The 27,423-nt window shown below is 57.3% G+C and overlaps 1 protein-coding gene across 5 annotated transcripts in view; it reads right to left on the bottom strand.

Annotated features, from left to right (window-relative positions):
• The window catches only part of ARHGAP23 (Rho GTPase activating protein 23), a 95,361-nt gene that overhangs the window by 27,717 nt on the left and 40,221 nt on the right, over window positions 1-27,423 (bottom strand). For 4 of the 5 annotated variants that reach the window (XM_009190459.4, XM_003912901.5, XM_009190462.4 and 1 more), the window contains exons 2-16: window positions 26,985-27,146; window positions 24,338-24,365; window positions 22,340-22,435; window positions 22,087-22,165; window positions 21,901-21,955; window positions 18,029-19,193; window positions 16,055-16,210; window positions 15,719-15,830; window positions 15,450-15,507; window positions 13,368-13,511; window positions 6,852-7,169; window positions 5,238-5,299; window positions 4,852-4,982; window positions 3,220-3,341; window positions 2,685-2,840 (exon numbers count right to left, since the gene is read on the bottom strand). In XM_009190459.4, coding sequence (XP_009188723.2) covers window positions 2,685-2,840; window positions 3,220-3,341; window positions 4,852-4,982; window positions 5,238-5,299; window positions 6,852-7,169; window positions 13,368-13,511; window positions 15,450-15,507; window positions 15,719-15,830; window positions 16,055-16,210; window positions 18,029-19,193; window positions 21,901-21,955; window positions 22,087-22,165; window positions 22,340-22,435; window positions 24,338-24,365; window positions 26,985-27,146 — 2,844 coding nt within the window. Of the gene's footprint in view, window positions 1-2,684; window positions 2,841-3,219; window positions 3,342-4,851; window positions 4,983-5,237; window positions 5,300-6,851; window positions 7,170-13,367; window positions 13,512-15,449; window positions 15,508-15,718; window positions 15,831-16,054; window positions 16,211-18,028; window positions 19,194-21,900; window positions 21,956-22,086; window positions 22,166-22,339; window positions 22,495-24,337; window positions 24,366-26,984; window positions 27,147-27,423 lie in introns of those variants that run through there. The other variant, XM_017950697.3, reaches the window with a different exon arrangement.

The following is a 27,423-nucleotide window of genomic DNA, read 5'->3' as shown; positions in this document are numbered from 1 at the left end:
TCTAACAGAAGGAGGCAATTTTGTCCCCAAAACTCCCACTCCACCCCCAGAGGACATTTGACAATGTCTGGAGCCATTTTGATTTTCCCAACTGGGAGGTGCCACTTGTGTCTAGTAGATAGAGGCCAGGGATGATGCCAAATTTCCTCCAATGCACAGGGAAACCCCACACAACAAATAATTGTTCTTCCCAAAATGTCCACTGAGGTTAAGAAACCCTACTCCAAAATAAATGGTGGTTGAGTACAAGAACGAACGGCCGGGTCGTTGTCCCTTCTGTCCACCAGGGGGCACCATCACCCCACAATGCAACCAAGTCAGGCACAGCCGCCTCACTGGGAACGGCTCAGAATAACTCAGGCCCAGAAAGCCACCTAATACCCCCAACAAAGAGACACAGCACAGCAGTACACACACTCAATACAATGGATCCTTAGCTTAACGCCATACAATCCCATAAACAATACACTTCCCGCAGGCTCACCAGGGGTTAGATTCGTCCCCCACTACACTTACTCCCAGCACCACCCACAACAAATGATGCAATGATACCCAAGACAAAACAACACACCCAGTACACCTGGCACGCCCCCATCTGGCCCTGGCTTGGACCAGCTGCCTGCCAGCATGGCCTCCTCGTCCCTGGCTGAGGCCAAGCTGACCACACACCCACACACACCCAGTGCGGCTCCTGCCCACCCAACTCCGTTACCTCCTGGCCCTCAGGTGTGGGCTCCTCTCATCTCCCAGCTGCCAAACCCAAGGCCCTGGCCAGTGCTTCTTGGCTCCTCCAGAGTGAAGTGTCTGCCCTCACCCCAGCCTCACAGGCGGCCCTCTCCTTCTGCCCCACTCAGAGCGTGGCCCCTGCTGTTCTGCTGCCCACCCTTGGTTATCCCATGCCCCAGCTGCAGCAGGACCCATGCCACTCTCTAGTCCATGCTCAGTCTAGTACCTGTTTTATGTCCTCACCCCATGCAGGGGACTTTCCACACCCCAAATCCAATGGAGCCACTCCCTGAGACGGCCCCTCCCTTCCGCCTCTCCTCACGCTGCCCTATTCTCTGGTTTCTGCCAGGGGAAGATACCACCAGCCCCAGCTCAAATATGCGGCTCTTCCTCGCCCCTCCTTCCTCCCTCTCTTGCAGCCAACTCTTAGGGTTGCTCCCAACCCCTTCCCCCAGGACCACCAAGTCCTCCTGACCCTTAGCGCTTCCATAGATCAGTGACTTCTCCCCAGGCCCCTGCCCTCTCCATTTGTATCCATCGGGCATGAGCAGCAGCATTACTCTTTCTTGAACTTTGCTCTCACGATGCCTCCCCAGCTTAAGAACCATCAAAAGCTCCCTACTGTCCATCAGATCAAGGTCGAAGCCTTCAGTGAAGCCATCAAATGCCCTCTCTCTCCCCCCGGGGCCTCACCCTCCCCACCTCCAAGCCCAGGAGGTAGATCCACTCTCTGTCCTAACCCTCAAACCCTCCCCGGCCCTCACTGGGGTTTTGGAAAATGCCATCGTCTCACACCCAACAGCCTTCCTGTCCACCTGCCCCCTCCTATTCCTTCCTCCAACACTCAAACTCTCGAGCCACCACCTGCTCCAGCCTGAGCACCCTCTCCTTCCTCATCACAGTGTGGTCCCTGATGAGAGATCATCTTTTTCTCTTGTCTGCAATTTCACACACACTTGTCTCAGCTCCTCATTCTCCAAGGACAGGAAGACTCGTGCATTCCATGAGCCTTCACGTGTGTGACTCATGGGACATCGCTGCTCACATTCATGGTTTTCCAAAATATCTTTTTTACCAGAGCCCCTTTGGGCAAATAAAATTGTACATGAAAACCCAGTACAACAGACAGGGCAAGGCAGGGTTGCTCTAGCAAGGATAGGGGTCCTGACCTGCCCCTGGCCTCCCAAGGCCCCTCTGGGGAACCCTAGGACTCTGGGGAACACTATTTGAGAATCGCCGGCCCTGCTGGAAACACTTAAGTGTGATTGCAGATCCCTTCACAGGCTGGTCTCATCTCGCCTGATCAGCCACTTCTCTTTCTATGTTGCAGCCACCCAAATTGCTGGCCATTCTAGCAAACATCATAGATTCCCCTTTTTCTAAGCCGGCACTTTGTAAACCATGGTCTGTAGGCAATATCCAGCCAGAGCCTGCTTTTGGATGGCCCTTGAGCTACGTATGGTTTTTACATTGTTAAAGTATTAGGAAGAGGAGGAGGAGGAAGAGAAGGGGGAAAGGCAACAGAGCAAACTACAGCAGAAAATGTATACTCTCTGCCCCCTACAGAGAAAGCTGGTTGACTCCTGGCAAACTTTCTGCACCTACACCACTGCGCAGGCCGTTCTGCTGCCTGATGCCCTTACCTGGCTTTCACCGGCTTTTGTTTAACTCTACTCATCCTAAACAACCAGACAGAACTGCTGTCTGTGAGCCTCTGCCTCAGAGCTCCCCAGGCCATGACTGCATTTACTTGTTCAGCTTCAGCCTGGGGTGATGCCCATCCCTGGGCTGGCCAGCAGGGGCAGGTCCCATCTTGCCCATCTTGGTGTTCTGGACCAATGCCAGGCATGTCACAGGGCACAATGCATGCAACACAATAGACCACAGAACTCTCCAAGTGGAGCACCACCCACACACCATCTCGGCCCCCCTTCCACAGACCCCCCAGCTTCACCCACCTCATCCTGCAGGTTGATGTCACCAGGCCCTCGGTTGAGTTGCTCCTGCAGGCTGGACACCACTGCATTGTTGCCGGGTACTCGGTAAATGCCTGTGGACTCCAGCCCTCGTGCCTCCACAATGCGACAGCATGCAGCCACGATTAAGGGGACGCGCTGGGGACACAGCAGAGGGGTGTTAGGTGGGACAGGGGCCAGAGGAGCTGGGGAGGCCAAGATGGGGACAGTGCAAGGGCCAGAGCTGCTGCCAGGAACCCTTGGGGGGAACAAAAGGCCCTTGCTGCCTCCAGTCTGGGAATGAGAAATGACACCAAAGCCTCGCCATGGTCTGAGAAGGAGCCGGGCTCAGCCTCAGCCCTGCTGCTCCCTCCCTAGGAGGCCCGGGGCAGGCGGGGGCCTTCCCGTCTCTAGGCTGTTTTCCCAGCTGTGTTTGTACAATGAGGTGGAGAGCTGGTTCCATGTCCCTTGCTGCTGTGACCCTCTGTGCCTCGGTCTCCCCCTGCCGGGCCTGCCCTGGTGTGTGGCAGAGACCCACCTGGTTCTCCGTGGCTGGCTGGCACTCCTCCAGCCTGACCCCAAACGCCCTTGGCGCAGCCTTCTTATTTTTTTTTATGATGTTGATGCCCCAGGGGGTTTTAGGGGCTGCAGCACTGTCATCTGAAGTGGGGGAGACAGAGAGAGCCAGAATGAGCCAGGGTGCCCAGGAGGGTCACACACATTCACTGCCACATTCACACATTTGGACGTATGGGGACTCCCTCAGAGAAGCAACCAGATGTCCAGGGCTAATGGGACACTGTATGGCAAGAGAGAAGGCCTGAAACGGAGGATGCTTACCCCAAAGGAGAGGCCCAGAGCAAGGCAAGGACTTCCGTGTGGCCTCATGGGCCAAAACTATAAGGCGGAAGCAGTAGAACTTTATTTCTTTAGAGACAGGGTGTAGTGCAGTGGTATGATCATAGCTCAATGCAGCCTCAAATTCCTGGGCTCAAGCAATCTTCCCTCCTCAGCCTCCTGAGTGGCTGGGACTATAAGCTCATACCACCATACCTGGCTAATTAAAAAAAATTTTTTTTGGTTGGGCACAGTGGCTTATGCTTGTAATCCCAGCACTTTGGGAGGCTGAGGCAGGTGGATCACATGAGGCCAGGAGTTCAAGACCAGCCTGGCCAACATGGCAAAACCCTGTTTCTACTAAAAATACAAAAATTAGCCAGGCATGGTGGTGCATGCCTGTAATCCCAGCTACTAGGGGGGCTGAGGCACAAGAATCGCTTGAACCCAAGAGGTGGAGGTTGCAATGAGCTGAGATCATACCACTGCACTCCAGCCTGAGTGACAGAAAGACACTCTATCTCTAAATAAATAAATAAAATAAAAATAAAATATTTTCTAGGGATAGGGTTTTGCTATGTTGCCCAGGCTGGTCTCAAACTCCTGGCCTCAAGCAATCCTCCAGCCTCAGCCTCCCAAAATGCTGGGATTATAGGTGTCAGCCACCATACCTGCTGGCCCAAGGGAACAACTTTCTTCTTTTTTTTTTTTTTTGAGACAGGGTCTCACTCTGTCACCCAGGCTGGAGTGCAGTAGTGTGATCTCGGCTCACTGCAACCTCCACCTCCCAGGCTCAAGTGTTTCTCATGTCTCGGCCTCCCAAGTAGCTGGGATTACAAGTGCCCACCACCACGCTCGGGTATTTTTTTTGTATTTTTAGTAGAGTTGGGGTTTTGCCATGTTGGCCAGGCTGGTCTTGAACTCCTGACCTCAGGTGATCCACCTGCCTTGGCCTCCCAAAGTGCTGGGATTACAGGTGTGAGCCACCGTGGCCAGCCAGGTAAGAACTTTCTAACAGTCAAAGGTGAGTGAATATGGGAAAGGTTGCTCTTGGAAAGGGTAGGCCTCTTATCCCTGAAGAGACACCAGCAGAGATTAGAGGACCACCCAGCAGGGATGTCAGGGAGGGGAATCAGGCTCCAGGCCCTTCCACCCCGAGACCCTGAGAGCCCCCAGACCCTCACAGGCATGCACACCCAGACAGACATAGCGGGTAACCCTGGCACACACTCAGGCACACACAAGTAGACACAGCCCAACACACACACATGCCCTCCCCTCCCCATGCTCCCTGCCCCCACACACCACCCTGTCTCAGTGACCACCTTCCTACCCTTGCTCCCTGCGGGCAGGTCCTGAGTCCTGAGGCCACGTGCCACACTCTGCTTGAGGAACTCAGACTTGAGGCCCCCCAGGCCACGAGAGCCTTTGGGGGAGGAATCAGCTTTGGGCCCAGAGCTATGGCTGTGCAGGAAAAAGGGGGAGAGGAGAGGTCTTCATTTGGGGTGGCCAAGCAGGCCACCCACCCTGGCCTCCCGCCCCTCAGGACCTCCCTTCCACCCTAAGGCAATGCCTCCATGCCTAACTGCAGCCTGGAGACCCTGGATCCCCCTTCCCCCAGTAGAGGGCGGCCCTGGAGGTGGGCCAGGAAGACATCCTTTGCCTTCAGCCACCCACCACCCCCACGGAGGGGACTGCTCCACGAGGGCTGGGCCTCACCTCACTTTGCGGTAATCATTAAGCTTCTTGCTGATCAGAGCTTGGTTGGCACAGCCGGGGTCCTAAAGCAGGAGAGGAGAGAGTGGACCGCGTCAGTGCCCACAGCCAGCCCACCCCAGGGCTCATCCCTGGCCCTGCTTCCCCTCTCGTCCACCTGCCAGGTGGACAGCCCAGACCCTGGAGTGAGAAAGACCAGGCCCGGACTCCCCAGCACCCTCTCACCAGCTGAGGCCTTGGGGAAGCCTCTTAGCCTCTCTGAGCCTCAGTCTCCTTGGTAATAAACATGGGGGGGCTAACAGGGAAGGCTTGGGGCCGGGTGCAGAATCATGCAGCACTCGCCACCATCCTGGCAGACGCTGAGCAGGCATGGAGGAGGTCCCCCAGGAGGGGCTGCTACTGCCATAGTGATGGTGACTTGGGACCACCCTGACCACGCCTTGTTGGGGACAGTCAAGCCAGGCCCCCAGAGGAAGAGGCCCAAATTCCAGGTGCCTTCCTCCCTGCAGTGGGGAAAGCTGTTCCCGGGAGAGCAGAGCGTGGTGGATGTGTCCTCAGCAAGAGGCCATGCACTACTGCCCCCTCCCACAGCCAGAGCAGGCCCAAGCCCACTGCCCTCTTGGCAGAGATCCCAGGCCCGGGACAGCCACATGACTTTGTGTGGGTGTCTCAAGGCACTTCTGTGCAGGTTCCTGGCCAAATAAGTAAACAGGGAGGAATCGCTACTCAGGCCCCTGGAGTGCAGCTATGGCTGACCGCAAGGGGCGCCATTAAAAAAAAATTCTTCGGCTGGCGCAGTGGCTCATGCCTGTAATCCCAGCACTTTGGGAGGCTGAGGCGGGAGGATCATGAGGTCAGGAGATCAAGACCATCTTGACTAACACAGTGAAACCCCGTCTCTATTAAAAAAAATTAGCTGGGCATGGTGGCACGTGCCTGTAGTCCCAGCTACTTGGGAGGCTGAGGCAGGAGAATCATTTGAACCTGGGAGGCAGAGGTTGCAGTGAGCCGAGATCACGCCATTGCACAGCCTGGGCGACAGAGCGAGACTCCGTCTCGGAAAAAAAAAAAAAAAAAAAAATCTCCCCAAATCCCTGCCGAGGCCATTGGCTCCACCCCTGCCCACCTGTGGCCAAAGGCCAAGCCTTTCGGCCTCCTCACAAGGTCAATGTGCTCATTCCCCTGCAGATAAGCCAGCAGATAGGCCAGCCCAGTGCAGTTCTGGTGCCGGGATACTCATGCCCTAACACACTCCATAGGAGGCCCCTGCCTTCCTCGCCTCCTGAGAAAAGCTGAGACTGGCCTGGAGCTGACCACTCCACGCCAGAGCCTGCTCAAGGCGATCCTAACACAGTCATAATAATCCCTGTCATCATTAGGGTCGGTCAGGATGGTGACTGCCAGTCCCCGTACCCGAGGACACCAGGTCCTCCGTGAGCCCTGCCCGTGCACCCTCCTCACCCCGAAACCTAGCGGGACACAATTGCGAGGTGCACTCCTGTCAGACCCCCGTTCTAGCAGAGGGAAGTGAGGCTCAGAGCGGACATCCCAGTTCCACAGCTGGTGAGAGGCCACTCCGCCCGCCCTTTGTGGCTCCCGGGCTGGCCGGGCCCTCACCTCGCCCTCGGCCCTGCTGTTCTCCCGGATCGCTCTGATCCAGCCCAGCATGTCATCCCGGTCCTCAGCCTGAAAGAGATATTCACAGAAGTCAGCGGTGGTCAGCCGGAACACGTGCCTCCTCTTGGTCTCGCTGTAGGAGATGTCCACGAGGCAGGAGCCGATGCAGACGGGCGCCGCCTCGTCCTCACCTGCGCCGGCCGCCGCAGCCCCCGCCGCCGCCGGCCCGGGCTCCCGCCGCTCCTTGCTCAGCGAGAGCGAGCGCGCCCGCAGCGCGGCGTACACCCGCTTCCACTGGCGCAGGCCGCTGCCCGCTTTCTGCAGGGAGACACGGGGTTGGGGGAGACAGGAGTGGTGAGAGGCCAGTCCTGCCCACCGCTCTCAGAGTAGCAGACAGAGGACAGCCGGGGGATGGACCCCACACTGCCTACCAGGAGCCCCCTACTCCACCCGGCTGGACCTGGGCAGCCTCCTGCCCACAGCCCACCAATGCTTTCTCAGCCCCTCACCTGCCTGGACATCCCTACCCATCACCTGCAAGCTCCCCAGCAGACCCCAACCCTTTCCCCCTCTAAACACCAGCATCAACACTCACCGGGTGGTGGCAATGCTCAGACACCCAGCATGGCCCTCCATACCTAAAATCCTCGGGAAGCCATTCCCAGCCCATGCCCCTCCCCATGCTGCCCTCCACCCCAGCAAAGCTGCTCAGAAGCTGTCCGCATTCTCAGAGGGTTGTTCTCCCCACTTTTCTGCCGCCCACCCAAGAGTTCACTTGCCCAGAAGCTCCTCTCAGGGACATCCTGAACCGCCATGTGGCCAAAGCCAGTGGCTGCTTCTCCCCCACTTGTCTTAAGCCCTCAGCAGCATCTGACACAGCTAGCCCCTCCATCCCTCTCCAGATCCTGTCTCAGCACCTGAGACCCCACGTTCCCGGCTTTCTTCCTAATCCCACTGGCTCCTTCCTAGTCTTTTCTACTTCCCCTCCCCCACCCTCTACACCTGTAGTTAAACAGCCAGAAGACTCGTCCCCAGGGGACATTTGTGTGGAGGAAGCTGCAGGGTGTGCTATGGCATCTGAGGGACGCTGCTAAACATTGCACAATACACAGGACAGCCTCCCCCAACAAGGAATTATCTGGCCCAAAATGTCAGCAGAGCTGAGGGTAACAGACCCTGCCCTAAAGAAGGCGGAGCTCCAGAACTTTGTCCTGACTCTCCTCTCCTCTCCCTGCACACCGCCCTCAAGGATGTCATCTGTGCTGTGCCTTTAAACCAGGTCCATCTGCTGATGACCACTCCCGAGCCCAGCATCTCCCCCAGCCACAGCCTGGGACCCCCACCCTGCTCAGTGTCTTCATTTGCGGATCCCATGGGCACTTTGCACAATACTTGCCAGGCCATGTGATTTCTTACCATCAAACCTCTTCTCCACCCTCTACCCCCATCTTTTCCAGCCCAGTCAATCCCCCCAGTTGCCCAGAAACCTGGGAGCTACTCTTGACTCCTCCCTTTTCCTCGCCCTTGACATCCCATCCATCAGGAAGTCACAACTGTTCTGCCTCCAAAACATCCCGTCTCTGTCTTTCCTGCCACCACCCGGTCCACACCATCAACGCCTCTTGCCTGGAGGACACACAGACCTTCCCGGTCTCCACTCTTGCTCCTGCAATAATTCTCCAGCAGCAGCTGCAGCGATCATGTTGGAATGAAAAGGAAATCACATCTCTCCGCTGCTCAGGATCCTCTCAAGAGATCCCATTGCCCTCAGAATCGAATCTAAGGTCTCCTGTGGTCTGTCCCTGCCTCTCCTCAAATTCGTCTTCACACCTTTCTCACTATGTCAAGCCAGGGGGCCCTTGCAGGTGAGCGAGCCAAGCCTTTCCTTTCTCAGGGCCTCTCTGCTTGCTGTTCCTTCTGCCTAAGCCCCCCTCCCTCACTTCTATATGTGACTGCTTCCTTCTTCCCCTTCAGATCTGAGCTCCATCATCACCAACATCACCTCCTCAGCGAGGCCTTCTCTGACCATATTTTTCCCTCAGTGCAGCCCCCCCTTCTGATCAGCTTGATCCTTTCCAAGAGCTTACTGCAGCCTCAGACTATCCTGGGGACAGGGAGCTTGTCCATCCTCTCATTTCCATATCCCAGGGCCTACAGCTGCATGCAAGGGCTCATCAATATTTGCTGAATAAATGAATTAATGATTCTTGGAGCACCCTGAGGGCAGGAGATCCATCTCCCATCAGACCTAGAGCTCCTCTCCACTGGCTGGTGGCTCCACATCCAGCACAGGCCTTGGCCCTCCGAACAAACCAGGCAAGAAGACCCCGTGGCTGGCAGATGGGCACAGCCCACATCTGGCCTCCACCATCGTGTGGATCCTGAGCTGTGAGCCCTGCTCATCACAGAACTGCTGGACGGGGACAGGGATATTCAGAGTAGGAGATAGCAGAGCCCTCCAGGGAGAAAGTTAATGTGACAGTGAGGTGGTGACAAGGGTACCTCTTTGAGGCTAAACCAGCGGGATGACCTGGGACAAGTCAACCGTGCTCCCAGGCCTCAGTGTCTCCAGTTGGTAAATAAGTAAGGTAGTTGGTCACCAAGGCTGTATGCAGCTCCCATGCTGGGGCTGAGGCTGCGGGCACAAGTCACTGTCCCTTTCCCTCCTCTGTCTGACAGTCCATGTCTCTGAAAGAGGCTGGGGCTGGGAGGGAGCACGGAGAGGGTGCCCACGGCCTGGGTGGACGAAGGGCCTGAGGCTGACTTGAAGACTCTCCTCCAATGTCCAAGCCACAGCACCAAGGCAGCGAGCGACATCGGGTTTTGGCCAGCAAGGGAGTGGAGGCATGGTCCTCCAGAACTGGCCAGTGAGCAGTAAGGGGCCAGCTCCTGTCCCTGAACTGGGCTCAGGGCCCCCAGGAGCTGCGGGTCAGGCTCCCTGGCAGGGGGAGCCAGCCAAGTTCGCAAGGACCCTTCCTGTGGCTCACATGTTAGACTGGAAGGGCTGGCCCGCATGTGGCTCTCCTCGCACAGTGCGCATGGCTGGTCCCTCCCTGCCTCATGGCTCCCACACCACGTGTCGCTGCCAACTTGCTGGCTCTTTTTGGTCTCTGTCAGCCTCCCCTGCCCCGCTCCCCCCGCCCCCCACCCCCACTTCTCTCAAGGCTCAGCCGGGTCTCTTGCCTTTTTCCTTCAAGCTCATGCACAGAGGCACAGGTAACTGGTCGGTGCTGACAGACAAAGGCCAGGCCTCCCTCTAGTGCCACGCCCTCAGAGCCTTTGTCTCCAGGACACCTCCACTGGGGTCTGTCCCAGGGCCCTCAGACTCACACAGCCTCAGTGGAGCCCCTTGGCTTCCTCTCCCCAAACCTGCTCCTCCAGTGTGCCATTGCCAGGGAGGGTCCCACCACCCACTACCCTCCCTCAGCCCAAGCCAGGAATCCAGGAACCTTATTGCCTCCTCCTCCTTTCGTACCTCCCAGCAGCTGGCAAGACCTGGCCCTCCTTCCCCTGGAATCTCTCTCTACAGGGTCTGCTCCACCCGGCCCCACACCACCGCCTTGGTCAGGGCCCCCAGACTCACTCACCTGGACAACGGCAATGGGATTGGCTCCTCCTGTCACAGACACAACCCCAGTCTCCAGGCATCCCCAGCCCACATTTAAAACCCTAGACAGCCGGGCGCGGTGGCTCAAGCCTGTAATCCCAGCACTTTGGGAGGCTGCAGGGCGGTGGGATCACAGGTCAGGAGATCAGACCATCCTTGCTTACAATATGGTGAAACCCCCTGCCTCTGGCCAGTAAAAATACAAAAACTGGGGGCCACAGTGGTGGTATGGCTGCCTGTGTAAGTCCCAGCTACTCCGAGGTTGAGGCAGGAGAATGGCGTGGAACTGCAGTGAGCTTGCAGAAGCCAGGCCCAGCTTTCACTGCACTCCAGCCTGGGTGACATACAGCTGCATGAGACTCCGCCCCCTCAAAAACCCTAGACAGAGTTGGGCGCAGGTTCACGCCTGTAATCCCAGCACTTTGGGAGGCCGAGGCAGGCAGATCACTTGAGGTCACGAGTTTGAGACCAGCCTGGCCAACATAGTGAAACCCAGTCTCTACTAAACTACAAAAATTAGCCGGGCGTGGTAGCAGGCACCTGTAGTCCTAGCTACTCAGGAGGCTGAGGCTCGAGAATTGCTTGAACCCGGGGGACGGAGGTTGCAGTGAGCCGAGATTGTACCACTGCACTCCAGCCTGGGCGACACAGTGAAACTCCGTCTCAAAAATAGATAAAATAAAATAAAATAGGCCAGGCATGGTGGCTCAAGCCTGTAATCCCAGCACTTTGGGAGGCCGAGACGGGCGGATCACGAGGTCAGGAGATCGAGACCATTCTGGCTAACACGGTGAAACCCTGTCTCTACTAAAAAAATACAAAAAACTAGCCGGGCATGGTGGCAGGCACCTGTAGTCCCAGCTACTCGGGAGGCTAAGGCAGAAGAATGGCATAAACCCGGGAGGCAGAGCTTGCAGTGAGCTGAGATCCGGCCACTGCACTCCAGCTTGGGCGACAGAGTGAGACTGTCTCAAAAAAAATAAATAAATAAAATAAAACAAAACAAAACAAAACAAAACAATAAAACCCTGGACAGGCTCTTCCTGGGTATCGAGGCCCCACACTCTGGGCAGGTGCCCAGTTCCCCAGCTCGTCTTCCACCTCTCACCCTGGCTCCCAGCACACCTCTCCCACCTCTCCCCAAGACCTTCTAAGGAGACATCTTCCCTGTCAGGCCCCTCCATTGTCTCCCAGTTTTGTGGCTTCTCATCCCTTTCGTGTCTCAGTCTCTGGACACCTCCCTACCCAGGCCCACCTGCCCCTGCACCCCAGTGTCATAGCAGTCTGTGCACTTGGAACCATGATGCCACATGCATTCTCTCTGCTTGACAGGAGCAACAGGAGCCCCAGGAGGGCAGGGCTGCCCTGGCTCCCTCACCACTAACTCCCCAGAACCTCCACAGAGGCTCCCAAGCAGGGAGGCCTTAGTCATTCTCCACAGAGGAGCGCCAGTCCTGCCTGGACTTCACCCTCACTTAATCCACAGCAGCCCTTGGGGTAGGATAATATTGTTCCTGTCGTACAGATCAGAAAGTGGGGCTCAGGGAAGGTAAGTGGGGTGCCCAAAGCCATGTGCTTGATATATGGCCGGACAGGAATTCAAAGTCTGTCTGCTTCAAAGCTTATGTTCTTTCCAGGGGCCCCCAAGACCTCAGAAGGCAGGGTAGAAAATTCAAATAGCAGTAAGTGGGCCAGGTACGGTAGCTCATGCCTGTAATCCCAGCACTTTGGGAGGCCGAGACAGACGGATCATTTGAGATCAGGAGTTCGAGACCAGCCTGACCAACATGGTGAAACTCTGTCTCTACTAAAAAAATACCAAAAAAAAAAAAAAAAATAGCCAGGTTTGGTGGTGAGTGCCTGAAGCTGGAGGCTGAAGCTGGAGAATTGCTTGAACCTGGGATGCAGAGGTTGCTGTGAGCCGAAATCGTGCCACTGCACTCCAGCCTGGGCAACACAGCGAGACTTCATCTCAAAAAAGGAAAACAAATAGCAGTAAGCAGAAGTACAGCAGCTCCAAGTGCCGGGCACTGGGTAAACCCTTTACTTAGATCATCTCATTTAATCCTTAGCAATAGGCTTATGAGCTAGGGATTACTGTTAGCTCCACTTACAGACGAGGACACTGAGTCACAGCCAGGTGACTCACCAAGGCTCTCAGGGCAATGGGTGATGCAGTCAAGAGTCAAACCCAGGTTCATCCTAATCGCCGGGAGGGAAGGCAGTGGTCCCTCCTCCCACTTCTCCAGCCCACAGCGCAGCCTGGGCCAGGGTTTGCGCCCCCTGGTTCCAGTGGCCCTGCCCTTCTCCTCTCAGGGTCCTGCTGGTTCCCTCCCAGGCCCTCCCCATCTACTCCCCGAAGCCCCCTTCGCCTCTCACCTGGATCTCCATGGTGGCTCCTAACTGGTCTTCTTGCCTCCAGCGTGGCCCCTCCCTAACTCACTCCCAGAGAGCCAAATGGACATTTTAAAGCTGTAACTCCCTTGGCAAAAGCCCCCAAGAGTTTTGGTTGCCCTTAGGATGAACACTAAGCCCTTTGCTGGCCTGCCTGCCTTCTTCTTGGGCCTTAGCTCTCCTACGGAAATCACCCCAGCCTTGCTCCTTGTTTTCCATGAGCCCCAGTGGTCATCTTCAGGATGGCCTGTCAAGCCAGGGCCACTATGGGATGATTTCGCCAGAATTCCAAGTACGACTTTATCAGATCCATCCCACAGCAAAATCCACCTCTTTTGTTAACTTCTTTTACATAAGTTCTTCAAATCCCCCTGCCAGGAAGTTCTTCCTAGCATCTAACCTCCATCCTTCATGGCACAACCTACACTGGTTCTTTCTGGCTCCAGAGGCTGTCAGGGTAGGCCTAGGAGAAGCTGGAGGGTTCAGCTTCCACCTCATTCCTCCACCCATCTTACCTTCCCCTTTTTGGTGAGAATCTGCTTATAATACAACCAGCCTTCTCTCCTGATATCACTGAAGGTTGCATCTGAGAGGTCAGAGGTTGAGTGTCGCTTAGAAGGAGCGTCAGCATCTTCAGAGGTGCCCCAGCTATCCAAGGACTGCAGGGAGACAACAGAGGACAATTTAGGGTGGCTCCCACAATGCCAGCATCTCAGGAACCCCATGGACCACTTGCGGCCGCACAGGCCTGGTATATGTCTGTGCTACACCCCGATGTGCTGTGTGACCTCATGGGTGTTGCTTGTCCTCTCTGGACCACTTGTGTTGAGGTCATGAGAAATACATAAAGGAGAAGCCAGAAAGGAGGAAAGGCTATGACCTACCAGCAGACCACATGCCTCACCACGCTAGAGGAGCCAATCCGGAGCCTCCTGTAACTTTATAGACTTAGAAGAATTAAGGAAATGGAGGAAGTGATCATGGCAATGAGGAGTTAAATAAACAGGGGAAGTGGGAACATCAACAAAGGCTGAGTGAGTGGAGCAGGTAGTCATGTCCACAAGGAGTTAAACAGAGGAAGTGACAGTGTCAACAGGACTCCAGCCGCAGAGGGTGCAAGTCAAGCGAGAGTTAAGTAAGCAGAAGAAGTGATAAGAAATAAACTAGGTACCAACATCACCGGGGTGTTCAACCAACCAATGAGACAGAGGGCTTGACATCAAGATGGCTTTTCCAGTCCATCTATAATAAAAAACAGCCGGGGAAAGGTGCGGCGGGCATGGTGGCTTATGCCTATAATCCCAGCACTTTGGGAGGCTGAGGCGGGCAGATCACTTGAGGTCAGGAGTTCAAGACCGGCCTGGCCAACATGGTAAAACCCCATCTCTACTACAAACACAAAAATTAGCCAGGTGTGGTGGAGCATGCCTGTAATCCCAGCTACTTGGGAGGCTGAGGCACAAGAATCGGTTGAACCCAGAAGGCAGACGTTGCAGTGAGCTGAGATAGTGCCACTGCACTCTAGCCTGGGCAATAGAGTGAGATTCCATCTAAAAAAAAAAAAAAATCACGCATAAAAAATATATATATGATTTTAAAAACAACAATACGTCCAGGTGTGATGGCTTATGCCCGTACTCCCAGCATTTTGGGAGATGATCACTTGAGGCTGGGTGCAGTGGCTCCCACCTGTAATCCCAGCACTTTGGGAGGCGGAGGTGGGTGGATCACCTGAGATCAGGAGTTCGAGACCAGCCTGGCCAACATGGAGAAACCCCGTCTCCACTAAAAATACAAAAATTACCCGGGCATGGTGCAACATGTCTGTAATCCCAGCTGCTCAGGAGGCTGAGGCAGGAGAATAGCTTGAACCCGGGAGATGGAGGTTGCAGTGAGCAAAGATCATGCCGTTGCACTCCAGCCTGGGCAACAGAGTGAAACTCTGTCTCAAAACAAACAAACAAACAGCTGGGGCTATCACAGGCCTGATCCTACCTCCCCAAGTGCTGAGGCTGGGAACTCCACCTGTCCACCAATCTCAACCCTGTATTCCAGCCACACCTTTCCAGTGTCCACCCCCGACCCCGTCCCATGAAGACAAGACGCGATGCAAATACTGAGTGAGGGTAGTAAAGGAAACAAATGAAGCCCCAAATATAAGCTCAGGGAGCTTCTATTCTAGCTGGGAAGCCAGGCAGGGAGGAAGGGAAACACCAATTGTACATGAGGCGTGCTTAGGAGGAAAACATAGAGTAGCGAAGGGAGGCGTGAAATGTCAGTGGAGGCTGGAATTTCAGGGAAGACCTAAAAAGCCGTGAAGACAGTGGAGAAGTGAGTCATGTGGCTATGGGGGATGGGTCTGGAAAGAGGCAGTCCAGACAGAGGCCCCTGGGTGGGGCTGTGTGGTGTCATTCAGGGATGCTAGGGCCCACAGAAGAGGGCGAGTCCCACGGTGGACACGAGGGTGAGGGGTGCAGGGAGGAGGGGGCAGGCAGGAGCTGGAGCAGGAACCCCCATGCCAAGGCTGTGGCCCCACCTCCCCAACACCCTCTCTCCCCGCACCCTCGCTCCTGTGCACACACACACTTGCAGCTCACCCCGTCGGTGAAGAAGCTCCGGAGCATCCGCAGGCTGGGTATGCGGTTTGGCAGGCGCCTGGGAAGCGAGGGTCAAGGGTGAGGGATGTGGGCAGCAGAGCTGGGACCTCACTATCTCGTCACCCACCAAAACCCAAGGCCCAGAGGCCTTCCAGTAGGGGAGGCACACTGTCCCCTGCATAGAGGACCCCAGGGCCAAGAGCCCTGCCCCAGAGCAGCTGGCCAGGGTGGCTGTGGCCACCCCACCCCATGTCCAGACAGCGCCTCACCGCAGAACTCGGCCCTCGTCGCGGAAGGTGTTGAGCCCATCATCGCAGGACTTGGAGCGCTCCGTGGTGATGGCCAGCAGGTAGGAGGAGCGGCGGCCAGCCTTGATGCTACCTGCAAAGCCACCCGTGTTGGGCCTCAGGGTCAGTGGGGCAGCAGGTCAGGGGTTTCCCAGAGCCCTCCCTTCTGGGCAGGGGCAGGAGGTGACTCTCCCAAGGGGCCCCAGGAGGAGCAGAAACCAGAGGAAGAGGCCAGACATCAAGCAGCAGGCCCAACAGAAATCCCTGGGACTGGGCAGCGGGGGAGAGGGTGGGGCTGGGGGTGTGGGGAGTGCTCACTGCAGTCCTGCGAGTAATGGCGTCCGAGGGTGAAGGTGAAGGTCGGGGAGGATGGGCTGGTGCCCAGGACAGGGGCCGAGTTCATGGCACTGGAGACCACAGCAGAGGCAGGGACATGCTTGGCTTGGAGGTCAATGCTGGGGCTGGTGGGCTCATCTGTGCACGTGAAGGGAGAGAGGTGTGAAGGCGGCAGAGAGCGGAGCCTGCCTGCCCCACCCCAGCCTTGCCAGCCCCTGTGCCACTCGCCTCCAGGCTCAAACACATCTCAAAGGGTCCTGCTGGCAACATGCCCACTGCCAAGCGTGACTGGCCCACTGTCCAGACTGTGGCCGTGGAATCCTTCCCCTCAGGAGTGGGGCTGAGCCACCCTCCTTAGACCAGGCTCTTGAGGACAGAGCCAATATTCCCCCATCAGACTGGGAGCCTCTTGAGGGCAGGAACAGTGTCTCCACCATCAGACTGAGGGCACTCAGAAAGAATGAACTGTGTCTCCTCTCTCAGACCAAGAGCCTTCTGAGGGCAGGGGCAGTGTCTTCCCCATCAGACTGAGAGCTTCCTAAGGTAAGGGCTCCCCCATCAGTTGGGGCTCCTCAAGGGGAGAGATTACATCTCCCCCTCAGACAGAGTGTGCTCTGGAAGAAGAGACTGCCTCTCCTGGCCACAGCCTAGAGCCTTCCTTACTCACAGAAGGGGCTGTGTCTCTGCTCTACTGAAGGCTGGCTGGGGGAGCCAGGGCTGTGTCTTCCCCCTGCCCCAGGCCTCCGCCCTCTCACTGTCTGGTAGGGTGAGCTCACCTCCCATCTCCCGCCATCCCTCTCCATTACCCTGCATCTTGCTCTTTCTCCCTAGCCCCGTCTATCCTGCTCCCTCCTGGGCGTCTCATATTCAACAGTCCTGAACTTTCTCCCCCTCTCACTCCCAACACAGGGATGAGGCACCATCTCCAAGACTGGCCAGAAACCTGGGCATCACCCAGCCGCTCTACTGTCTTGCCTCTCCCTCTCCTGCATCCAGTCGAAGGCAAGGCAAGCCTTAGAGGGTTCCCAATGCTTTCAAAAGCCAACCCCAGTGACTGATGAGACCCTTGGGCTTGAAAGGGTCCTTACAACCCAGAAGGGGGGTCCTGCCTCTCACTTAAGGGTCTTTGCATATTATATTTCCTCTCCTTGAATATTCTTCCCCTGATGAACTCTTTCTCATCCTTCAAGTCTTAGCCCAAATGTCCTTTCTCCAAGATTCTCACCACAGCCCTTCTCCGAGCCCTTCTCCTTAAGCTCCCTGTCTCACCACATGCCCATCCCAACGGATTGTTCCTGCCTGTCCACCACCCTCTGCTGGACCATCCAGTCCAGGAGAGCATGGAGCCACACACAGGGCCTAACACAAATATCTGGTGAGTGGATGGAGGGATGGAGGGTGGATGGAAGGGACAAAGAGGGAAAGATACAAAGGGAGGATGGAAGGAAGAGTCGAAAGAAAGAAAGATGGATGAATGGTTGGAAGAAAGGATGGAACAAATGAATGAACAAAAGAAGGTGAGAGAGAAGAAAATAAAGAAGGAAGAATAGATGGATGGATGGATGAATGGATGGATGGAACAAATGAATGAACAAAGGAGGGGGAGGGGAAGGAAAGAAGGAAGGAAGAACAGATGATGGATGGATAGATGGATGGATGGATGGATGGATGGATGGATGGATGGATGGAGAGAGGAAGAAAAGAGTGTATGGAAAGATGCTGGAAGGATAAATGAATGAGAGGTAGGATAGAAGAAAGGATGACAGAGAACAGAAGGAAAGATGGAAGAATAGATGGATGGATGGATGAACAGATGAATGAATTGACAGAGAAACAAGATGATCCCACTGGCACCCAGCCGAGTTCTGCCCATGATAGACAGGCAGATGGGGTACAGCAGGACACAGAAAGCCAACAGCCAAGTCCCCCAGGACAGCCACATGTGCCATCACTCACCAATAAAGGGGATGGAAGCCAGAGAGTCTTCGGTGGCGGCCAAAGGGGCCACCTTCCTGCCCAGGTGTTCCCCTCGCCCATTGGCCTCTGGCTCTGGGGACTCGTCACCAAATCCAAGGTTCATCTGTCTTGCGGGGGTCAGCTGAACCTTGCGGCCCGTCGGGGGCTTCTGCCTCAGGACCACCTCATCGCGGCGATCCTCCACAGGAGGCTCCAGGGCCCGGGTGCTGGGTTCTGGCCGTACAGCCCTGGGTGGCTCAGAGGCCTCTGGTGGGAACGGTGCAGGTGACTGGGCCAGGTTGAAGGTAGGCAGCCCCCCAAAGGGTGAGTCCCGGAAGGAGAGTGCATGCAGGAGGCCGGTCCGGCGCTGGAATGATGGGCTGTAGCTCCGGTAGCCGATGTACCCGAGGTCATCCAGGCCCTGCAGGCCAGGTGGGGGCGGGGCCTGGCGCCCTGGCAGGTCCCGAGTTGGGCAGACGGGGGTGCGGGCAGACGAACGCTGGGAAGCCCAGCCACACCGCTCAAAGCGGGGTGACACCAGGGCCCCCGGCCCCAGTGCCTCGGCAGAACGGGTGGCCCGGCTCAAGTAGTCATCTGAGCGAGCTCGGTGCCAGCCCTCCTGGCCCAGCTGGCTCAAGGCATCCTGGGAGGTGGAGCAGGGCCACGGGCGGGGGGCAGCCACCTCCTCCAACCGGTCCTGGGAGGCGCTGCGGGCCCGGGGGGCCATGGCTGGGCACCGTCTCTCCCCCGCCCTGCGGGGTACCTGGTTTGACAGCCAGTGTGACAAGGCCTGCTGGCACTCCAGTCTGCTGGGGGGCACCCGGCTGCCAGGCTCCGGGAAGGCACGGGGCGTCCGGGGCTCTGAGGTGAGGTGGGGGAAGGCACCAGGGCTGGGGCGGGGCTGGCTCATCCCCAAGGAAGAGTTGTCTGGGTGGGCACGGGCAGCAGGTGGCACGCAGAGCCCCGGGTCACTCCAGGCAGCAGGACTCCGGGGGTCACTGGGCAGTGCTGAGGTGGGCTCAGGCACCATAGTGGCCCTGGTGGAGGCCCGGGCCGGAGGGGCGTAGGTCTTGCGGGGGTAGCAGATTGGGGGTGGCTCTGGGATGCTGCGGGCCTCTCCAGAATACGGCTCGTTCCCTTTCAGGTAGGCATCCTGGGAGTAGGCCTGGCCGGAGACACAGACAGATGAGCGGGGCCAGACAAGTCCCACGGGGTAGGGGCATGGCAGCCCGAGGAGGTCAAGGAGCCCAGGAGGGGAATGAAGGGAGAGGACCAAGCGGTGGGGGGAACGAGGGGGCGGCACAAGTGGGTGGGGGTGGAAGGGCATGTCCAGGGAGAGAACAAAGAAGAAGCAAGAAGCCTTTGAGACACGAGCAAACTCCAGCAAAAGTGGGATTTCGCTAAGACTATGACAAGGACTGCCTTAGCCACAAACATTCCAGCATCTGTTTCCTGGGGTCCTCCCCCAGTCCTGGCCTCCACCGCCTGCCTGCGCCTTATGTCCACCAATGCCCAGAGCTCCTCGGGTGGAGCCGGGAAACCCCACAGAGACCAGTCAAGGTGGCAGATGAGAGAAGAAAGCCGGCTAGGGGTGTGTCCGGGTGGGGCAGAGTCTGGCAGAGCCCAGCTGTCCCTCCATCCCCGGGAATGGGGAGCTGGCTCCTGAGCCACAGGGGTGAGGAGGAGTTTGCCCACCTCCTGCCAGGCTTGAAGGAAGGGCCTTGAGCCACCTTCTGCCACCCCTGGGCCTGGAATTTGGCACTGGGAGCTGAGGCTGACGCTGCATTGCTAAGGAGTGACAGGGCCAGCGCCCAGGCCCAGCCAAAAAAGGAGTCAGCTCCCAGGGACAGCGGCCTTGTGGCCTGGGCCCAGCCTGGCCCCTGCTGAGGTGCCCAGGAGCCTAACCTAGGCCAAAGAACCAAAGGGTGGGAGGGTAAAACCAAACAGACACACACACCAACTACGAGGAGACACCGGAAGATACACACCCAGAGACACACTCACACACACACACAGTAAAACACAATGAAACACACACAAATAACTACACCTCCAGTCCCAGGCACAAACATCATGTGATGAGGACAAGCTAAACCACACCCCCGCACACTCAGCCCCTCCAGCTGGCACAGGGGCCAGCACACACATACCTCTCCCTCCTGCCATCCCGCCGTCTCCCCAGGCTCCCGGCATCATCACAGCGGCGGCAGCATCCCAGCCCGCCTCTGCCCGCCCCCAGCTCTGGCTAACCCCCCCAGTGACCACTGCGTCGCCCTGGCCAGGGCCTCCGGTCCCCCTCTGTCTGCCCTCCCTGCGGCTCCCCCTCACCCCCACCCGGCTCTCTCTCGGCTGGCTGGCGGGAGGAGGAGGGAGGAGAGGATGGGTGTGGAGGGGCCTCGCCGCGTCGGTGGTGGCGTCAGCAGCTGCCGAGGCCCGATTGGCCTCCAGCCTTGGCTCCCAACCACAGGAATGCCTGGGCCCCACCCTCCGGCTGGCGGAGATGCGGGGACCAGTGGAGGCCCCCAGATGCTGACATCTGGGGCTGCCAGCCCACCCCAGCCTGGGCAGAAGAACTGGAGGCTGCTGCCCTTCCCACTCCTTGCCCCTGCCAGTTGGAGAGAGTGGGGGACATCCTAGGGTCCCGCCCTGTCACTTCCCCATAGCTGGCCTCGCCTCAGCCTGGGGGAGCTGTACAGGAAGGGCCTTGAGACTTGGGGTGAGCAGTCTATCTCAGAGCCCCCCTTCCTTCCTCCCTCTCCCCAGAAAGAGCAAGGGGACAATCGAGGTCAGGGGTGGAGGTTTCCAGAGGGGCATCGTGCCAGGCATGGCACTGTGATTACAGTGATTACGAGAGTGCGTCCAAAGCAGAAGCCAGCACAGGGGCTCCCAGGGCCTCCCCGGGGACAGTGACATCAGGGGCAAGTAAGCCGCCATCTGGCTGGGACCCATGAGACCAGGGAGGTGGGCACTGGGCAGAGAGGACCGCCCGGGGCTCCAGGCACGAAGAGGCAGCGTGTAAGTGTGGGCGTGTGTGTGAAAGGGCACGCTTGGGAGTGCAGGGCCTGCTTCGTGCAGTGTCTGGGCCACGCTCTCTGTGTGGCAGGCTACATGCTGTCTTCTAGGTATGCTGAGGTGACGAACGTATAAATTTGGAGTCCTGTAACACGGGTGGACACATGCGCTGAGACGGGCAGGAGGATGCTGTGGTGTTTGCGGGCATACATGTTGTGAAAGTGGGGCGTGGATGTGTAGTTGTGGAGAGGTCCGAGTATGCGAGGTACTATGCTGTTTGTACTGCAGGGAGCCAAGGGGCTGGTGAGTGTTTCATGTTTTAATGTTTGTGGGTGTGTGTTGTGGTGCACTTCGCTGTGTGAGGGTGAACTGTGGCAGTGGGTGCTTGTGTGGTTGTCTCTATTGTGGCACATGACTGGTGCTGTGTGTGTATTGTGGTGTGCTTCGTGCTATACAGAGGGTGGGACTGTGGGGCTGTGCTCTGTGGCTGTGTACCTGTGTGTGCTGCTTGGGTACTGCGTGGTGCAGTACTCAGGGCCAAGAGGGGAGAGGATGCAGGGAACAGGCATCTCTACTAGGAGCTGACAAGAACATGCCAGGCTGGCGAAGCCTGTTGGGCCACCCTCCTTCCAGATACCCTGGCAGGAATCCTGCCTGCCAAGGCCAGGACTCCCTCTCCCCCAGCACAGAGCAGCTCCGAATGAAGCAACAACCAGCCCCAGCCCAGGGATGGGCTTGGCATCCCCAATTGGGCAATGTCGGCCTGCGCCCTCCCAATACTTCCTTCTCTGCCTCCCAGGGGAGCCGGTGCTGCCCCAGGGCTCAGGGGTCTCCTCTCAGGCTGCAGGGGCCGGACTCACCAGCTGGAGGATGTCCTCGTCCTTGGGCATGATAGATAGCTCCAGAGTGTCATCGCTACAGAGACAGGCAGAGAGTCAGGCTGGGCCAATGAACAGGGTCCAGGAGGAAGGGATTCTGGTCTCCAGGGCACCCCCAGGGCAAAGGGGTGGGGAGATAATATGGGACAAAGGGTCAGGGGCACTCACCTATTCTGGATCAGAGCTATGACCTGAGAGTAGGTCTTCCCAATGACGCTTTCCCCATTCACCTTTACCAGTCGATCTCCTGGGGACAAGGAGTGCACGACTGGTGACCAAGGGGCATCAAAGGCCCCATCTGAGAACCCCTGTACCAGGCATGGCTAACACTGGGGATAGGAGCCTCCCCAACACCTGGATCCGAGAATCAAATCCTAGCCAGAAGGCAAAAAGTAGAGCCCAGGTAACTGGGACAGCTCACCTGTGCGAAGCCCTGCCCTGTGGGCAGGGCCGTCTTCCTTCACATTCTTGACAAAGATGGTGTCCATGGGCTCCAGGCGGTGCCGGGGGGAGGGTCCTGGTGGGCATCAGCCAGGTTAGCTGGGGGTGGCTGCTGAAGGTCACACCCATGCACAGCTACACACACAGGGGACACACACTCAGAGAATGATCGCACTCGCCCGGTCACAAACATGCACAGGACCACACATCCACGGGGACATTGGGCAGGCCCATGGAGGCACAGAACCCGACAGGAGGACACAGACCTGGGAGAATGAAAACCTATGGGGACACACCGTAAACACCTCCTGTGTCCTCTTCATGTGCTAAAACTACACTAAAAAGGAAGAACAGGCCAGGCGCGGTGACTCACGCCTATAATCCCAGCACTTTGGGAGGCCAAGGCGAGTGAATCACTTGAGGTCAGGAGTTCGAGACCAGCCTGGCCAATATGGTGAAACCCCGTCTCTACTAAAAATACAAAAATTAGCTGGGTGTGGTAGCACGCGTGCCTGTAATCCCAGCTACTCAGGAGGCTGAGGCAGGAGAAACACTTGAACCTGGGAGAGAGAGGTTGCAGTGAGTCGGGATTGTGCCACTGCACTCCAGTCTGGGTGACAGAGCAAGACCCTGTCTCAAAAAAAAAAAAAAAAAAAAAAAAAAAAAGAAAAAGGCCGGAAATCCAAACCCAGCACTTTGGGAGACTAAGACAGACAGATCATGAGGTCAGGAGTTCAAGACCAGCCTGGCCAACATGGTGAAACCCCGTCTCTACTAAAAAATACAAAAATTAGCCGGGTGCGGTGGTGGGCACCTGTAACCTCAGCTACTCAGGAGGTTGAGGCAGGAGAATTGCTTGAACCCGGGAGGTGGAGGTTGCAGTGAGCCCAGATCGCACCACTACACTCCAGCCTGGTTGATAGAGCAAGACTCCATCTCAAAAAACAAACAAAAAAAAGGATAAACAAGCACAGCCCTTGTCCTTCCAGAGCTCCCTGTCCAGTGGGGGAGGCAGATTCTCACATTCACAGGTGCACACACAAGTCATGAAACAGAGGAAAGGGCACCATACAAGAGGCCATAACAGTTCTGAAGACACGTGGCAGGGTCAGATGCCCTCCTCGCAGGGATGCCCACTCCCGCAGACCCAGCAAGACACCTAATGTTCACATCCCTCACCTCCTCCTTTCCCCAGGCTCAGGGGCTCCAAAGCAGAGGTCCAAGGCCCCTAGGATGGGCACAAATTGCATTGCACCCCAACAAAGTTCCTCTGCTCCTAAGTGCTGCTAACTCTAAGCTAACAGAGAAATGGGCCTGCTCTAGGCCAGCTGGCTCCTCCCCCACCACAGCCTCTGGATGGGGATGCAGGAGTGTCCTATGGCTGCCCCAACAGAAGCCCCAGTGGCGGAGCAGGAAGGCTGCCAGAGAAGGCGCTCTGCCTTTGAATACCCTGGGAGCCTGGGTGTCTGCCAGGGGCCTCTGGGGAGCAAGGGCCACAGCAAGGGGAGTCAGGCTCACATCGTAGGCGAGAAAGACCTTGGGGCCCCCTGACTTCCACCAGGACCCTACTATCTCCACCTCCAAGGACAGCCTTTGCTCAGCATTCCCACCACCAGCCCCCAGGCCCTGTAGCCCTGCCCTGCCTTGTTCTAGGCTGGGAGCAGCTTGAGGGCAGGGGCCAGGTGCAGACACCCATCTGCTCCCCAGAGTGCCGCCCATAGTGTGCTGAGCTCAGCAAACTTCTGTTAAGGAAATGTCCAAGGGAGACAAATGTGAGAAAAGAAAGGGGGAGAACAGAGAGAGAGGAAGAGGCGCCCAGAGGGGGCCAGACCCAGGGCACAGACAGGAGCAAAGGCAGGAACAGGAGTCAAGGGAGGGGGGCACAGAAAAGGACAGGCAGACTTGGCAGGGACAAGGTGAGATAGGAGCTGGAAGATGAGTCCCCGTGCAGGTCCAGCGCCCACCAGTCCTCCCTTACCTCCTCCACGGCCTCCATTCTCTTCCTCCTGCAGGGAACAGAGGGGTGGGTGTTGGCCTCAGTCCAGCCCTCAGCAGCCAGGGTGGCCCAGCTCCAGTGGGCAGGGCCCCTTCAGGTTCCCGCCACCCCTTATCTCCTCCCAAGTAGCTCAGCAGGGGAGGGTGCAGGAGGGGTGTCCAAGGGGCACCAGATCCCAAGCCAAGTTCCCCAGTGACATGCGACCCCACCACCCCAGCACCCTAACCATCGGGGAACCCACAATCCAGCAAGTGACCCAAGACCCCTTCCCTGGGGGAGCTCCCAGCCCAGTGCGGGAGGCATCACATAGGCTCACACACACAGAAGACCCGGGCAGTCACAGATAGGCGCATGACAAGTGCAAACTACAGCTATCGGCTCCAGGGAACGCCAAGGGGAGGCCTGATTAGAGTCCTCCTGGGGAGAGGACTCAAAGGCATCTGAGGGTGGCGGGGAGAAGGCACTGTGGATGAGGGAGGCGGGGCATGCAGATGCTGGCTGGCAGGGATAAGCGCTCACAGCACACCAAGGGCTGAATCGCTGAGTTAAAGGAGAAAGTCAACAACTGCAAGTGACAATACTCAGGCTAAAGCACTCAGGCTTACAGAACAGAAAGAGGGAGCCAATGGAAGTTCTTTTGTGGGAGAGAGTGGAGGTGAAAATGCCAGTTAGGGGAGAGGATTCTGGCACCCGGGTGCAGGGTATCAAGGGGACCCATTGGGAGGCCTCTGGGATCACCGTGGTAGGTGATGGCACTAGACTTGGGCGGGGAACAAGGAAGGAGGGCATGGAGGTCAGAGGAACAGGCTCAGCCAGCTGGATGTGGCATTTTAGAGCTGGATCGGACCTTCAGCGTCATCTCTTCTAACTCTCTCCACACATGTGTCCATTGTATAGCTCACAGGGCAAGGTGTGTTCAAGGCCACTCAGAGACTCAGTGGCAGAGCCAGGGCTGGAACCCAGGCCTCTGTGGCACCCCAGTGAGGGCAGTGAGGGTAGGGTGGGTCACAAGAAGGCTGTTGGGCTCTTCTTGGGAGCAAGCACTCTGCCCCCGTCCTCCCATGTGGGGTGCACTCCAGCTGATGCAAACTGACAGCACTGCGAGCGGGTGGCAGAGGCAGACGGATGCATTTGGACGGCTGAGCTCCCTGCAGGCTCCCAGGCCGCAGCATGAAGGACGGGAGAACACAGCCTCCTCCCACCTCCAGGCCAAAGGCCCCTCCCAGCCCTGGGCAGGTTCTGGAAAGGAGAAGCAGCCTATCCCTGGCTGTCACCCTTCAGCAGGGTCCCCTGAGAGAAGGTGCTGGGGGCAGAAAGAGGGACATTCTGGGGAAAGAGTGAAGGAAGTACTGGGGTTTCTGGAGAACTAAGGGGCTAGTGTCCTTGGGCATGAAGGAGGGGTCTGTGCTCCCTCCACACACCATCAGCACCCACGTATGTTCTTAAGCACAGCTGTAGCCAATGAGAACAGTTATGCAGGAGCCCCAGAGCTTCCGGCATGCATGTGAGAGCTGCAAGTTACATGTACACATGACATGTATTTGCAGACACTATATGCACACATAAAGAGATACACACGTGCGTGTCCATGGCCAGCACGTGGTGCACACAGAGACATGCGAGCACACGAACACAGACAGTGAAGTCCCCTGTTTCGTTCTCTGATAGGTGGGACCAAGGGAGAGTCCCCAATAGCTAGCTGTGCAGGCAGATCCCAGCCCTAGGGAAAGTGGATAGAGGGGTTCATTGACTCCAAAATCAGTGTCTCCTCCCTGCTGGAAAAGAAGTGGGAAGGGGAGCAGAGCCCTAGTGGGGAGCTCTGGTTGCTCCCTGGGGCCCCTTCTGTCTCCTTCCCACACTTCTGCTTCGCTGTCAGGGAACCCCCCTCCCCAGCTCACAGCCTTGGATTGGGGTCAGGACCCCTGGTTCCTGGACTCGGAGAACACAACGTTTACATTAGGGCAGGAAGGACTCTGAGGGGTCAAGTTGATAAATGTCCTCAGGTTCCAGCACAAGAAATGGAGCCCGGAGATGGGGAGGCGGCCCCAAAATCACAATGAGTGAGGAGTTGTCCCAGAACTGGAACTCTGGGCTCCTGTGTCCCAGCCTGGGTCTCTTTCCAGCGCACTAAGCTGTCGCCAGCAGGGACCAGGGGTGTGCTGGGAGGGCTTCCACAGGAGTGCTAGGCCCCTGAGAGCTCACGCTGGAGAGGAGAGAAGCAGCCTCAGCTCAGAAGCAGTAGGTAGATCAGGAGTCCCAGGAACTCCCAGACAACTGTTCGCCTGCCAGAGACAAGCATCTGGGGGTGTGAGGTAAGCATCCTGGCTGCCCACCTGCAAGGTCCTTGCCCTGCACCAGCCACCCCTCCTGGTCTCCTGAGAAGACCCAGGCCACAGTGATTAAAGTGCTTGTCCATGGTCACACAGTGCAAATCACCCAGCCAGGGCTGGCACTGCCTCCCTGCAGTCCTCCTCCCCAGACCACGGCAGAAGGGAGTCAGGCCGGACCCCAGGAGGGACCCCTTCTCTGAGAGGGTCAAAGGACCATGAAGGGGACTGGCACAAAAGAGTCTCCCTCTCCCATGAAAGCTTCCTCAGACCAGGCCAGGGCAGTGGCGAGCCAGGCATACCTTCAGGCTGCAGTGCACAGCCGACTCGGGCGGGTACACGATGAAGTGGCGCAGAGTGAAGCCAAAGCCGTCCTGGGGACTTTTGTGCAGCAGCAGCGTCCTCGGCCCCTGCCAGGGGAAGGGGCGCCTAGGAGAGCACCCATCTCTTGGGCCCAGTGGCAGCTGTGGGAGACAGGGAGGCCAGGCTGAGTGCCCGTGTTGCTGACACTTCTGGCTGTTTGCACCGCCTCCTGCAGCCCACAGGACCGGAGGGGCACCGAAAGGGGTCTTTCGCCCTAGGGTTGCCAGGCACCCTCCCTCCCCTGACCTCCTCCTCATCCCTTCCTTCCTCTCCCACCTTCATCAGCCCAATAGCTTTTTCCTTCTTTCCTTTTCACTCAGTCCCCTCATAATGTCTTTGCCTTCAGGAAAATAACTCACTAAAACAAGTTCATTCAGT

The sequence above is a fragment of the Papio anubis genome, chromosome 17 (assembly GCF_008728515.1).
Source record: "Papio anubis isolate 15944 chromosome 17, Panubis1.0, whole genome shotgun sequence".
Lineage (NCBI taxonomy): Eukaryota > Metazoa > Chordata > Mammalia > Primates > Cercopithecidae > Papio > Papio anubis.
This window is presented reverse-complemented; position numbering and strand designations above follow the sequence as displayed.